This window comes from Meleagris gallopavo, chromosome 2 (assembly GCF_000146605.3).
Source record: "Meleagris gallopavo isolate NT-WF06-2002-E0010 breed Aviagen turkey brand Nicholas breeding stock chromosome 2, Turkey_5.1, whole genome shotgun sequence".
Lineage (NCBI taxonomy): Eukaryota > Metazoa > Chordata > Aves > Galliformes > Phasianidae > Meleagris > Meleagris gallopavo.
Window position 1 is genome coordinate 38,134,304 of NC_015012.2, and position 15,565 is coordinate 38,149,868.

Here is a 15,565-nt window from a genome sequence, read left to right on the forward strand (position 1 = left end):
CTTTTTTTTTTTTTTTGTAATTTTGCTCTGTGGAAAAGTATAGGCAGAAGCATGAGGCACTTTCTATGGCAAGAAAGAGTAAATGATCAGATGCAGTTACGTAACCAAAACAGTAATGAATCACCTTGTACCTTGTAATTGGAAAGTGTCCTAGAAATTTTACTGCAGTGTGAATTCCAACCTGTGAGATAATAATAACCTCTTTAACATGAACTTCTGTTTCACTACTGTGATCTGAATGTATGGTTCACTAGCTCAACAAATTAAGATTTACCTGATGCATTTATTTCTGTGATAAGTTCCACATAGTGAGTTTATAGCATAATTTGTGTGCAAAAGGAATGCACATCGTAACTTGTTCCAATAGACAGTTACATTCACTTTGATCTTAAATTGAAAATATGATCAAGTCACATGTTTTAATCAAATGCTATTTTCTGATATAATATATGTTTTAAAGTTTCATCAGAAGTCTTGCTTAAAATAAAATAGTTTCTAGTAGCTATTGTTTCTCCATGAATATTTTGTCTTGGCTCTCTTGAAGTATGCAGCTATATATAGATTGTGATGATACTCATGATAATCTATTAAAATAAAAGTTAAGATCATCACGTTAAGGATGATACTATATAAAAATGCAATATGGGAGAGGAAATTGTATTGAGAAATACAATCAAATGTGATGCTTTTTGTATGAAGACAGATATTATGCTGTAAAAGGGGAAGCGATTTTAATTAATATTCTGATGCACTGAAATAAGATAATTTTTTTCTTGTGGAATAAGAGAGAAGTGAGCTGAAATTATGCAGAACTAGTGTGGGATGTGGAAAAACTCATTAGTATTTTTGTGAACTTAGTCCAGTTGTGGTGTTTTTCCTGTCTTTTTACAATTCAGCTTGATATCCTTTATTTCCAGCATCCAAAATATCATAACTTGAAAGTTTATTTCTGGGGAAAAAAAAAAAAAGGTTTTTTTTTTGTTTGCTAAAATGAAGAAATTGTGATTTATTTAATTTAACTAATTTTTCAATGCATGTTTCTTGTCTAGCTGCTGAGGAAAAGGCATATTGGAAATGATATAGTTACCATTGTCTTCCAAGAGCCAGGAGCACTTCCTTTTACTCCAAAAAATATTCGTTCCCACTTTCAACATGTATTTGTCATAGTCAAAGTGCATAATCCTTGCACTGAAAATGTGTGCTATAGGTGAGTAGAGCTTTATAAGTATTTAAGTTTGCTTCTAAGAATACAGTGCAACTGGCCTTTCTAACCTTTTTATGCATCCTAGAGGTATGTGTGTACAGTTTTAAGATTTATACTTCGTTTTGCATGAGTTTTGAAACCCCGTTGCCTCCTCTGCACATCTCTAGAATTACTGTGCACAATCTGTAAGATTTAAATGAACTTGTGCAGAGCTCTGCGTTTTGATTTATGAACACAAAAAGGAGCTATGACAGGTTGCTGAAAGTAAGATTTCCAATCATAGCAATAGAAATTAGTTCAGAATTTGTATTGCATGTTTCCTTTTTTAAAGTAGGAAAATGGTTTAAAATAAAGTATTTTAGAATGCTGTTAATGTATACGAGTCCCTGAGTTTGACTAAGCACTTGAATTAGGGCTTTTGGGGAATGTAGTATTTCAAATTTCAGTTCATCTTAACTGTCACAGTTGAATTACAGTATCATAAATTCTAACAAGTTTACTAAAGGAGAAGCATAATTCTGAACTGATTGGAAAGTGTGCAAAGAATGAGAAGGACTTCAAGGACAGTGGCACAGATTTAACACTTGTGAATTTTATATTTTGTTTAGTATGAAATTCAAAATGCATCATGAGGTTGGATCATATTGCTGGAGAAGATGTCTTATAGAAACTTGATTTTGTTTTAGTAGCTCTCTTGTGCATTCTATTACATGATTTTTCATAAGTTCATTTTTATTATTACTAAATGATGGCAAATGTGGCTGCATTTTAGTCAATCTAGTAGTAGTTGTTTGTAGTTTGGGTGCTACTTTGAAATCCTTTTATGGATTAAATACCTTCTCAAGCTACCAATTGTAGTTATAACTGAGTATCTAAAAAAAAAAAAAAAGTTTTTATTTCCTTTACATTTTGCTGTGAACTTTCCCTATGAAAAATTGTAGATATTAAGAAATTTTACGAATTTAATATTGGCAGTGCTTCCATTATAGACAGTTTGGCACTGATACCCTTTCTGTCTTCACATCTTAGCATTGCAAGACTCTGAAGATTGAAATCAACTCATTTATATTTATATTTTTCTTAAATCTAATGAAATTACATGAAAACTGAAAGTGATAGATTTAAATAAAAAATCATTTTAAAAAATGCTTAGATCTCATTTATATCTTGCAAAGAGTTTATAAACTTATTCCATTAAAGAAAGAGTCACTGACACCCTAAGAATTCATCCTTGATAATCTTTGCGTTAGAAGATACATTCACAAGTCACATATTTAGAAAGAAAAAACATTTTTAAAACAAATGGCTAAATAAGTTTCCTTTGTGTCTAAAATATCTGAAAATTTACATATTAAAACTAAAATTATCATTGTAACTGGTCTGCATAGATAACTGCTTGTTTTCTGTTTTTGTTTTTTTTTAAGGAATTGACCATTGCATATTTTCTTTCTATTTTTAGCGTTGGTGTTTCAAGATCAAAAGATGTACCTCCATTCGGTCCACCCATTCCCAAGGGAGTAACTTTTCCCAAATCAGCAGTCTTTAGGGACTTTCTTTTAGCCAAAGTTATTAATGCTGAAAATGCAGCGCATAAATCGGAAAAATTTCGAGCCATGGCCACAAGGACACGTCAAGAATACTTGAAAGATCTGGCAGAAAACTTTGTTACCACAGCTACAGTGGATACTTCAGCGAAGTTTAGCTTTATTACTTTAGGGGCAAAAAAAAAGGAGAAAGTGAAACCAAGGAAAGATGCCCATTTATTCAGTGTTGGAGCAATTATGTGGAATGTGATTGCACGAGATTTTGGCCAGTCTGCTGACATTGAATGTCTCCTTGGAATCTCCAATGAATTTATCATGCTGATTGAAAAGGAATCAAAAAACGTTGTGTTTAACTGCTCCTGCAGGGACGTTATTGGATGGACATCTGGATTAATGAGCATCAAAATATTTTATGAAAGAGGAGAATGTATTCTTTTGTCTGCAGCGGATAACTGTGCTGAAGACATCAGAGAAATTGTTCAAAGACTTGAAGTAAGTACAATTACTAAACTGGAATACCAAAATTTTTATGAAGAGTTGCTTGTCTACAGCTCCTTTGAGATATAATTAAAAATGTCCTCTGTTTGTACTTCAGTACCATTTTCAGTCTTCAGAGAGCATTACAAAAAGTAATCCTCACACAGCAGATGAGATAAGTTATCAAACCATTTTCAGGGATGAGAAAACAAATACTAATAATTTGATAGACTTCTGGAGGCTATAGATGATTTCAATATTGAAATCAGTACTGAAAGGCTAACTTTTTGCCTTCCCTTGCTGTAGCCTATTCTCAACTCACACCTTTTTAGGTAGAAATGTACCTTAAATTAAAAATACACAAAATCTTAAGTGTATAAAATATGCTCACTTGAATTTGTTATTAAAAAAAAGAAAAAAACAGTGTAAATCTTAGCAGAAAAAGTTGTGTAAGTTCTGCAGATTTGCTTTTTCTATACTGAGCAATGGCAGGGAGTGAAGAAAGCTAGACCTAATAATGCCAGTTTTTACAGCTGACAGGATAAAAATTTTCAGGTACTTATGACCCTGTTAGCTAACTGTCCTGTACCTATTCCAGTTAGTGTGAAAGGACTGACAGGAGCTCCAAAGTAAAACTGCTGATACATCTCCTCCATGTGGTCACTCTTCGCCCCTTTGATCTTAAATTAAGTGCCCTATATGGTGTTAGCTTTGTTATATTAAAAAGCCTTGTACTGAACAGGAATTGTTATGCTTACCGTCTTCATGCTGGATTGCAGCTGATGGTGCAGGGCTTCCCTAGTTCTACATTCACATGTAGCACTGCATGATATTCTACTCCAAGTATTCATCTTTTTCTTTCAATGATGGAGGTCTTTAGACTCTTTTTCTCGCTATTATTGTCTTCAGTGGGGCATTCAGCTTTTCTTTCCTCGCACAGATATTTTCCTTCTGAAAATTAGCATATGCCTAGTCCCCTGCTATTATATATTCCACAATGGACAATATAACTTTCCACCTACTTAACACAGGTGGGAAAATGGTTCAGATTTCTAGCAAAAACTTCCGCTGTCAGCAGTTGTGACAATTTTCTTTGCAGTTCTTCATTTCTTTGGTTCTACAAAATATGCAAACATGCCAGTTTCTGAGGATAGATCTTTAAAATGAAGTATTTGAATGCAAAATGGTAATCTATATGCTATGATTACACAGATGATTGTCGCCACAGCTTCAGCTTTTAATTTGAATCGTGTTCTGTTTTATTAAGAAGTAAGCAGTACTGTCACAGTAATATTGCTTAATTTACTTGAATACTTCCTCTTTATGACAAGATTTGCCATACAGCCTTTAAGCTCCAAAATTTTGCATCAGATATTGCCAAAATAACCTGAATATTACTTCCACCTAGCTATTCTAATGAACCCTGGCCTCCTTCTCTTTTCACTACCACCTTTCCAACTTTCACTTGCTTGAAAAGATAACTGTCATACAGTTTTTAAAAATGGTTTTCATCTTCTTTTCTTACATCATATTTTCTTCTTTCCTCTGCTAATTCCTCTATTTTGAAAGCTGCATTTTATAATTAGTTAGTCATTTTATGAAGTTGAATGTTCCTTATCTATATTTTTGAATAGACTTTCAGAGATGGCACTTAAAACCACTAAAAAAGCATTTAAAAATATTTCAACGCTTCACATATATATATGTACTTTAAAACCCTTTCAATTGACTCAGAACACATCTAAGGTTGACAACTGCGCTAAACATGAAAGCTTTAACTGTGACAAAATAGCAAGCTCCACTGACCAGATGATTAAATCTTTCCAGGCCCCAGTAAAAACATTTCTTAAGGATAGTGTGTTTTATTCAGTGGTTTTAAAAACTGATATTGTCAAAGAATTATCTTTATTGTCTGACTTTGAATGATCAAAATGGATAGGATGTATCTCTGAATACCTATATTAAGCAAAGAAGTGAAAAGCTGTGGTCTGTGTTTTCGGTTTGAACCAAAAGAATGAGTTCTGGCTTAAAAGAAAGAGCTGGGATTGTTCAATCTAGAGTCAGCTCTGTATTGGAGGAGGAATATTAAGTGATACACTGCAGAGGAGGAAAAGCAAACTATAGATGAACTTGGCAGACTTGTCTTTTAAGGCAGAAAAGCTGTGGATCTGGATGTTAGGATAATAGAGCAAAGCAGAGAGAGGGATTAAATGAGAACCCTGAATAGATCTTTGGATATCAATTTCAGTAGACAAGGGTTCATTAGAATTTAGAAGATCTGTCTTATAATTTCATCTATATTGTGTATTCAGAGAAGTGAAGCCATCTCTTCCTTCAAGCACAGCCACGTGTTTACAGAAACAGCAGCCAAGTAAATAGAAAGATCTGCTTTAAAGTGGAAAGTACTATGTTTTATATGACATTACTATGTATGATAGTGGCCGTGCCACATTTTAGGGGATATGCCTGTGGGGCACTTGATCTCCTGGAAATCTTTTAACCTTGCTAAGGACTTGTTGAATCTAAAGCAGAAATGATCGTTTTTCATCTTTCTTAACCTTCCAAATATTTAACCAATATGAAGAAGATTCTGACTGGTCTGAGTTGAGAAAGTCCATATACGTTGGTGCATTTGTTATGCAGTATTCTGTAATGGGGACATAGCAACAAACATGCATCTGCTCCCCCCAACATCGTATTGTGTGCTTTTTAGAGAATAAAATTTGATCCATCAGCAGCTCCTGATTGTAATAGCATGTTCTTCTTTTCACTGTGTGACTAAATGTTGGATATATTTCAGAAGTTTGTGGCAGAAATATAAGGATAGTAATGAGGAGTTGAAAATTTTAATTTTCACTTATCTCTACTATAAATTACGAAGTGTTGCTGAAAATTAGCCAGAACTGAAGGTGAAGCTGAGAGCTGGAAAAAAGAGTTAAAGCTTAGTGTTTTCAGTCTGCTGAGTAACTCTAATAATACATGCACAGTTATAAACGCAACAGAAAGTTATGTTTATGACAGAAGGCTTCTAAATCATGCAAATAACTTACTGCTGAGTAATGACAAAGGAAATAATTATTTAATAATTTCAATGGGAAGATCCAGAGCATGATTTGGTGAACAAAACCCTACAATACGTATTGGGCATTTGAATAATGACTTACACATTTTAACTTTGAAGCTGACACCCTTCAGAAGATCTGTGAAGTCAATGTACAGTTTACATAGCCTAAATTTGTCAGACAATGATTCTTGAAATATCTGATCCGTGCAAGCATCTTTCTGATGCTTCACAGATTGGTAAGGATTAGACCTTAATGAATGAGGGGATTACCTTGATTTTCTCTTAGGTTGATCAGCTCCCTAACAGTAGCCTTACAGTAGCTCGTGTGTGTGTGTAAGTTCTAATTTTTCCTAATAGATAGTAGATATCTGTATAGAAAATAATCTCTAAAGGTGATAGTGCTAGTGCTTCGAAACTTACTAAGGTACTGAAAATGCTGACTTTCAGCTGGCCAGTTTGCAGGCATAAGTTATACAAATGCTTTAGAATTTTTCCCACCAACCATTGGATTGAGGAGGGATTAAAGTTAGGCCTCCCATCATGCCTGGCTTTAAAACAAACATGGACAAAGATTTGTCTAATCAGGAAGTGTAAAAAGGAAGCTGTGAAGGTAACTTGCAGCTTAATGTTTGCTTTGAGTTCATTTGTTGATGTTGTTTGGTTGTGCTTTGGTTGTAGTTGTAATTGAAAAGGGCAATCTGTTCATTCCCTGCCTGCCACTCCTTTGAAATATTATTAGAAAAACAAACAAGCAAAGAAAACAATAAAAGCCTGTTTTTTAGATGAGTCATATCTCTGTCTGCATGGCTGCACAAGAAGTAATGTAATGCAAGGGAAAGATAACAAGGTGTTAGATCTGCTTAAACTTCCCATGAAATTGCACTTAATCAAATCATCTGGCTCAGGTAGTGAAAGGAATGGTTCTGTGACAGTTTTAGCCAGTCTCAGTGTCATTACACTGTCCTCTGCTGTGTGTTCCCATTCCCTCTCTGTAATGCCCTGAATTAGGTTGGATCATGTTTCTGTAGGATGCACACAATAACCTACTGAGCTACTCTTCCCAAATTCTGGCTCAAGTAGAAAATGGAGAGGGAGAAAGATATACAGACACCAGCTAAGTAGCTAAGTTAGATGTCAAAAGTTGGATAATGTGCGTGCCTTTGTAATGATTACTAAAATAAAGTGCAAACAGTGTATGTCAGTGGAACAAGGCATGCTCTTCATTCACTATGACCTTGGGAAGATCCCTTGACCTATGCTGTTAGCATACACGTCTGTAAAGGGAAAATATTTGCCTTGTAGGAGAAAGAATGTGATATACATTATGAACAAAAATTTTTGATAGTGTGATTTGATAATGTCAGAGTGGTTAGGCGCTGGAATGGGCTGCCCAGGCAAGTGGTGGAGATACCATCCCTGGAGGTGTTCAAGAAACATTTCGATAATGTACTGCAGGATATGGCCTGGTGGGAAATATTGGTGTTATGCAGACAGTTGGACTGGATGATCTTGGAAGTCTTTTCCAAGCATGGTGATTCTGTGATTCTGTGCTTTGACAGTGGTTAAGTTTTTGCTGTAATTGTACTAATGGAGCTAACACGCATACTGGTTTTGTGACAAAAACAGAGAGGAATGTTGGAGAAACTCACGATTTTACCTTGGAAGGTGAACTAGGATTTGGTCTCTTGAATCTGGCAAAGTACCACAGCATACAGAGTGCTGTAAGATTGCGGTTTACTGAGCAAAACTTCAAAGATTAATTACGTTCTATATAAAAATGAGCCTAATTAGCAAAATCTGCATTTAAAAGTTTTTGAGTATTCTACATAGTGACAGAAATAATTTTAAATGAATAAAGTTTCTAACTTTCCTAGTGACATGCAGATCTTATCCCATTTTAGAGGTCTGCATCTGGAGGTGGTGGTGGTGGTTAGGAACCTGACTACAAGTAAAAATAAATCAAAATGATCTACATTGCCGAAGTCTGGAGGAAGAGCTGCTGCTAGAACTGAAATGTTTCACTTAATTTAGCTCATGATATATCTCAAGTATGTCTAATACTGAAGAAAAAATGCCTGTGCACCTGCTATCAGTCAGCCTACAAGAGTGAAGCAGTTGACAGGATAGCACTTTGCTTTTTTGCTTATTTTGAATTTTGAAGCTAAAGCAGTTGTTATGTTTTCAATAAGATATAAGTGGTGTTCAGTTAACGTTGGGCTGGGGTGAGGGAAGGAAAGGAATTTGACACAGGACAGCTGCTTCCTTTGGGCATGTAAGATTTTAATATTGTGAAGTGTTCTGCTCATTTTAACTTATGAAGAAACTAACAACCACAAATGTCAGAACAGATTAGTATTAGTATATTAAACATATTTAATGGCAATTATATATGAGGACTGCTCTAAAAGTAATGCCTCCTATTTTATTATGTTGGCCCATGATGTCAGAGATGTATATTGGTGGTACGGCAGTAGAGGTTGAAACTTCCCACCAATATTCTGTTAAATTGTTATTGTGTGACAGACGGCAGCAGAGTGTGACAAAATGGTGTTTGTCATAGATGTGTGTATGAAGCAAAGGTGTGTCACTAAATTTCTCCATGCGGAAAAAACCCATTGACATTTATTTATTATTAGTGAATATTTAATGGAGAACAAACAGTGGATGTGAGCACAGTGAGGTGGTGAGTGGTGCATTTCAGCTTTAATGGAAAACAAACAGTGGATGTGAGCACAGTGAGGTGGTGAGTGGTGCATTTCAGCAGTGGTGACAGCGATGGTGTTTCACCTCCACTGGTACAAATTTATTAAGACCACAGCATGCAGTCTCCTGTTTATCACGTGTAAATCTATAGCTAATGGTGGTATCTATGTTGAAAAATAGTGTTTTGTAGCTGAGAATTTATCAAAGTTATTGTGCTTTTTGTATCTGTTGTAGTTTCCATGAAATAAAATAGGAGGCATTATCTTGGAGTGACTTCTGTGTTTATGATCTTTAATGTCAATTGGATATAGGGAATAAGTCTTACAAGGAGCGGCTGAGTGAACTGAGATTGTTCAGCTTAGAGGAAAAAAGGCTCGGAGGAGACATTATTGCTCTCTACAGCTATGTAAAATGAGGTTGTAACAAGGAGGGGGTCTCTTTCTTCTCCCAAGCAACAAGCGAGAAGGGAGATGTAGGTTGGATATTAAAAGATGCTTCTTCATTGAAAGAGTTGTGAAGCATTCGAGCAGGCTGCTCAGGAAGTAGCTGAGTCACTATCCCTGGAGGTATTTATTAGATGTATAGATCTTGCACACAGGGACATGGTAGACTTGGTAATGCTAGGTTAACAGTTGGACTTGATGATTTTAGAGGTCTTCACCAACCAGAATGATTCTGTGAACAATACATGGTTTTATACTGCTTCAAAAGTGATTTGTCTGTGTGCTCAAAGAAATGAGTGTCCTAACAATTTGATACCTTTTTAGATAGTGACCAGAGGATGTGAAACCACAGAAATGACCCTTCGGAGGAATGGGTTGGGCCAGCTTGGATTCCACGTGAACTTTGAAGGAATAGTGGCCGATGTGGAGCCCTTTGGTTTTGCATGGAAAGCAGGCCTGAGGCAGGGGAGCCGCCTGGTTGAAATCTGTAAAGTGGCTGTGGCAACTTTGACTCATGAACAAATGATTGACCTTTTACGGACATCAGTAACTGTAAAAGTGGTGATTATTCAGCCACACGAGGATGGAGCACCTAGAAGGTAAGAAACAACAGTCCTCAGTGTGATATTTGTATCTGTTTTGTTTTTCCTCTGACACTGCTTACACAGTTCCTCTGGAAATAGGTATTGGTGTTTAATGATGATACTATTGAGACTCTTAAAGCAATCTTTTCCCAAAAGTGTTTTCCAAAACAGTTATTGGTTTGGAACAGAAGACACAGTGAGATATTGTAAGAAATTTAGAGGGAAATTTACATTTACGTGGCTTGAAAGAGCAAGAAGTAAACTTGATTGTGTAATGATTGAGCCATTATGATTGAGCCTGTGTGACTTTTTCCTTCCACAGGCTAATTTTATATTTCAGTGCTAATTAAAACCTGGAATATACTGACAACCATAGCTTTTATTTCTTTCTAGTTTCTCTGCTGATATGGAAAAGGATTATTATTTTCTTGCATTGAAATTTTAGCAAAATTAAAAAAACAGTACATAAACAGTACCAACTCCTAGAGTCCTCCTCATTTTCCACAGAAATCTAATTTATTATTATTAAATGTTGCTTTGAACCTGTGAAATCATCTCTTAAAGCAATTTAAAAAAAAACAATCTTCCTTGAGCATGAAAGAACTGGTCACATACATTCAGGAAAAGACTGTAGTAGAAGTTATGGTGACTGTACAGTTGTTCTCAGGGATGAAGTGCAATGTTCTTTTGTCAGCATTCCTTTCTTTCTTTTTTATGTTTGCTCTTCTCTCTATTTTTAATATTATTGAGGTAGATAAAAAGTAGGTAAAATATAAAACTTTATTATAATATCTTTTCTCACACACTTTTCCAGACATTTTAATTTGGCTTATTCTGAATGAGAACTGTACTGAAGTAAATTGGATTACTTGTCTACTTGTAAAAGGCCATCTTTAAATCTCTTGTTGATTTTTAATTTAACAGAAAAAAAAATTAGATGTGTTGCTTTTGGCAAGACAACAATCCATGAAATTTTACACAGCATACAATTCTGTGAAGTTGGTGCCAGCTGTACATGAATACTGTTTAATTGGTGGCAATTATCCAAGTAGACATTGGCCTGATGAATGACACAAAAGTGCCCTTCCCTGCCTCAACCTGCACATTGAAGCGTTGGGTTCCTTTCTGAAGTAAATGTCTGTGAATATAGAATACTATCGTTTTGCTTAGTTGGATAGAATTTGCAATTAAGCATCTCTTTGCTTAGCTTTGCTGTTCTCACCATCTGCTTCTGGGTTTGAGTTTTCACTGGCTTGTTTGGTATACATTTCCAAGTTGTTTGCAGAACATGAGCTTAATGAGCTGATCCTATTATGTTGAAGGTAGAGTGTATTTTATAGTCTCTGATAGAAAAATACGCACTGAATGAATTGTTTATATCTTAGTTACATGTTTAAAAATAAAACATTAAAATTCCAAATCAGCATAAGATACATGGCACTCTGTGTGTAGGTGTTTTAACTAAGGAGTGCCACCAAACTGGGAAAGATCTACAAAAGCTGTTCTTATAAATTTTTTGCATTTTGTCAACTGTGTAACTAATTACTAAGGAAAGTGATTTTTTTAAAAAACTGTTTCTATTCTAAAATGTGAAGAACACACGGAAGTATTTTTCAGCTCTTTTCAGCGTATCTGTGCAGTATAAAATAGAAATATTCTTCATTGCCTCTTTTCTTTCAAATTCCAGCTTCTCACTGAAACAGAAAGCCGCTCATTTCCCCCTCTGACTCCCAAAAACATGTAAAGTGCTTTTGGCCACCTAGTTTGAAAAGCATCTGGTAAACAGAAAGTTTTGAACTTTCCTGACCCAAATGTTTATAATATAAATAGAGCAGACAGAAAGTTGTACAGATGCTAACTAATAAGACTGACAGTTTCAATTAGCAAATGTGACTTGTGACACTGTGGGATGAAAAGAAGGCCTCTGTACTTGGCACTGGTGAGGCTGCACTTTGAGTACATCCTCTGAGTAAAAGTCCAAAACCAATTAAGGTTTTATCTTACCACCCTCCACCATCATTCTGTTGGAGGTATTGAATAATGTCTACAATGTGATTAAGATCATTTTTTATGGCTACTTATTCACTGGATTTATTAAAATAGTGCATCCCACAAAACCATGATTATGCTTCAAGCAATAATCTAAGTAATCTATTACCAGTCAGTTTTGCAAAATATCATGTCACACTTCCTTCATTTCCTTATTAAGAGATGAAATAACTTGAGGTTCAATTCAATCCTTGTGCCAAAGCTCATATTACATGTGCCAACTGCCTATGGTGGTTATGTATCACCAATCCTGGGACCCCTATCAAACTTAATGCAAATCCTATTGTCTTGTATGAGAGAGTTAAGTGATGTGGATTACAAACGTAATCTAGAGTGTGGCTTGGAAACCTTTCCCTTGTAGCTAAGGAAGGCAGGATATTCAAATTATAATTCAGTCGTAATTCTACCAATTGTACAGGGGCCACCTGTAGAATTTTCTGGCATGTGAGTGTAATCAGTGGTTCCACAAAATAAAAAGCATCCCTTTTGCAGGATTAAATGTGCATGATGTAGGTTATATTCACTCTCTAATTGCATGCCAATTGTCTGTTCTCAGTATTCACCTCTATTTCAGAACAGTCAACAAAGCTAAAACACATTTCTACCCATGAGACTTTTGCTACTCAAAAAGCTTAAATCTCTGTAGTCAAATATTCACTGAGAAAATTAGCAAGGAGCTACTAACGATTTTTTTTTTTTTTTTGCTATTAAATATTTTCTGATTTTTTTGTGTGTGTGGTTTTTTTTTAGCATGAAATTATTTCAATTGTTGAAGTGCTTAGAAATGAATGTCACAGAACAGTTAGGAAAATGGAGGGAGAGTTTACTCGCTAAATGTATTCCATTACTTAAGATACATCCTTCTACCTATAGTCTTGATAGGAATATATGCAAAAGCCCCAGTCATGGGGTAAGGACTTCCAGTTGCTATCCTGTGGAGTTAATGAATTTGAGACAAAGCTCCTACTCTTTTCAGATTGCTCCAGCAATTAAATAATCATGAACAAATAGAGAAATTGTAATTATTTACATGGCACCGAGCTGATATTTAGTTAGAAGGGATAAATGAGTATTTGAAAAATATACTGCTTTGTAATTTAAAGAATTTGAGAACAAACATGGTTGTCAGTACATTCAGATCTGAATAAATATCCTCGTGTCATATTTATTTCTGACATGTCTTTCCCTTCAGAATTGTTGATGTGTTCTTCTGTTGTCAGTATTACTGCAGCACAGTAGCTAAAACTATACAGACTTTAACAAGAGAATAACAATTCACTTCTAATTTACTTTCACCAGTGTTATCACAGTAATGCTCAAGAACACTATCTCCTTAATCAGTCAAATCCAATAAAAGAATTCAAGTGCTGGTAAACCCATTTTAAACTCTAGACTGTTGCATTCAGTTAAAATCTTTCGTTCTACATCAACCCTTATATGTCTGAGTTCAATTATGTATCAAAAATGCTTAAACAATTTTTGGAAAGTTTAAAAAATGAGTGAAGCTTAAAGTAAGATATTCAGGGATGGGTGGGAAGCAATAGTCCAAGTACAACCACTGTAGGAGAAGTGGTAATGGTAGTTTCCACTTGTTTGTGAACAGGCTTCTTTTCCTGTTGTTGCCGTTAATTTTGAAAATGGAAATATTTTTGTACCTGCAACGAGAACTGCCTCGGAGCTGTTGTTGAACACTAGTGCATTTCTTTTGATGTTATTTTCTTCTCTTAAACTTTGCAAACTTTTATGTGCAAAGTAAATGTAATGACCTTCAGTGCTTTCCAGTTCTGTTACTTGTTCTTAAATGGTTGTGATCTTATCAGACAATTGTGTTTCTATGGCTTCTTTAATTAATAGATAACCAGCAGAGTATTGAATGTTAGGAAAAGTAGTTTAAGAAGTGTGAAGGAGTTAACTTAGTGGAAGAGTTCAGATCTTAAGAGTTTTTTTTGCCATAAACTAGTGGGATAGTTTGTAGGCCACTTTTTTTTTTGGGGGGGGGGGTCCCTGGACTGAGTCCTTTCCTAATAATGTGGTCAGTGTCGCAGTAAGACCTTCTGGCTCTCCCCAGCACTGTGAACTGACTGCCACTCCTGCCTTCAGAAAGGTGAAGGAAAGCAGCAAACCACAGAGCTTAGACGTATGGAATGGGACAGCCCATACTGTCTATATACTGGGCCATAAAAAAGTGTGTTCTGTCTCTTATCTAAATAAATAAAAGATCATGGTTTTGTACTGAAAAAAGGAAAAATACTTCCTTGTTAAAAAAAAAAGTCACTTTTCTTTTGTTTCATTCACCTCAGTATAATTTTTAAAGAAAAGAATTTGTAAAGTTGACCTTTGTTTGTACCTACAATTTGCACTTTCAGATCTTGCTCTAAATCCATCATTCATGAGAAAATGGGGATAAGTATATGCAGCATTGCTGTAATCCCTGGTGAGCTGAAACTTTATTCACTAGCATCTTTTTCTACTTTGGTGTGCATCAAAATAAGGGAAAATCCAGGCAATATATATAACATGTGGTCTCTACTCAGGAATAATTTAACAAAAAAAGTAGAGATAAAAAGGTACAAAATTGAAAGCAATTGTGCTTATCATATTTTTGATCCAAGAAAAACCATCTTTGAGTTTTCCTCATACTTGAGTTATGAATTGAACTCATAACAGGAGTTATTTATAATTGCTGAAGTTTCATATAATTACTGTAGGCAAGCAATAAAAAGGGCAATACTAACATACAGAGCTGTGTGGAGAGATGTAAATTGGACTTCAAAATTATTTTAATTCTTCTCTGTTATTCAACATGATTGAAAAAATCCTTGAGAGTGCCAAATGTTGTTTGTGTTTTGAAACTTAATTTATTGCTTACTCAATTCTGGCTCAGCAGATAATTTCTTTGGCTGTAAATACCTTGGGGTATATGTAACTGATATTATACAAGATATTTTGTAAGGATCCAGTATGGATATAATATATCTGGGTTGGAATGTGCAGCTTCTCCACAGAAATTGTGACTGATGTGATCTTTACTTCATTGTAAACTTTTTTCATTTATGGGAACTCAGGATAACTCAAGGTAGAATGGATCCCAGGGATATCTGGTCCAACCTTCTCAAAACAGCAACAGCAATGAAGTCAATCCAGGTTACTGGGGGCTTTATCTAGTCATAGATTCAAAAACTCCAAGGATAGAAACTAAGTAACCTGGGAAACATGTAATACTTTCTTTTCTTCAGTGAGAGTCACTTGCTTTTTATTAAGAAAAGTATTTGATGGGTTTTAACTTTCTTATTTTAACCACAGAGAATAGAGGAAAAAATGTCAGTGTGTGTGTGTATACGATATAAATATCTATTTAAGAAGCTCCAGCTATATATTTGCAATTATATGTATCTATACAATATTAGTGTAGTATTCAATGCTATAAGCTGATCTACTAGACAACTTTACTGGGTATTTTTTTGTTTTTCCTTAATTAAAAAAAAAATCTTAGCGAC

General features: G+C 35.0%; 1 protein-coding gene across 4 annotated transcripts in view; it reads left to right on the forward strand.

The window, feature by feature from the left end:
• SIPA1L2 (signal induced proliferation associated 1 like 2) overlaps window positions 1-15,565 on the forward strand; it is a 109,158-nt gene that overhangs the window by 48,128 nt on the left and 45,465 nt on the right. For all 4 annotated transcript variants that reach the window (XR_792520.2, XM_003204027.4, XM_010707008.3 and 1 more), the window contains exons 7-9: window positions 1,050-1,207; window positions 2,664-3,240; window positions 9,760-10,034. Coding sequence is in view for 3 of the 4 variants with exons in the window: in XM_003204027.4 (XP_003204075.1) it covers window positions 1,050-1,207; window positions 2,664-3,240; window positions 9,760-10,034 (1,010 nt within the window). In the remaining variant the exon portion in view is untranslated. The remainder of the gene's footprint in view (window positions 1-1,049; window positions 1,208-2,663; window positions 3,241-9,759; window positions 10,035-15,565) is intronic.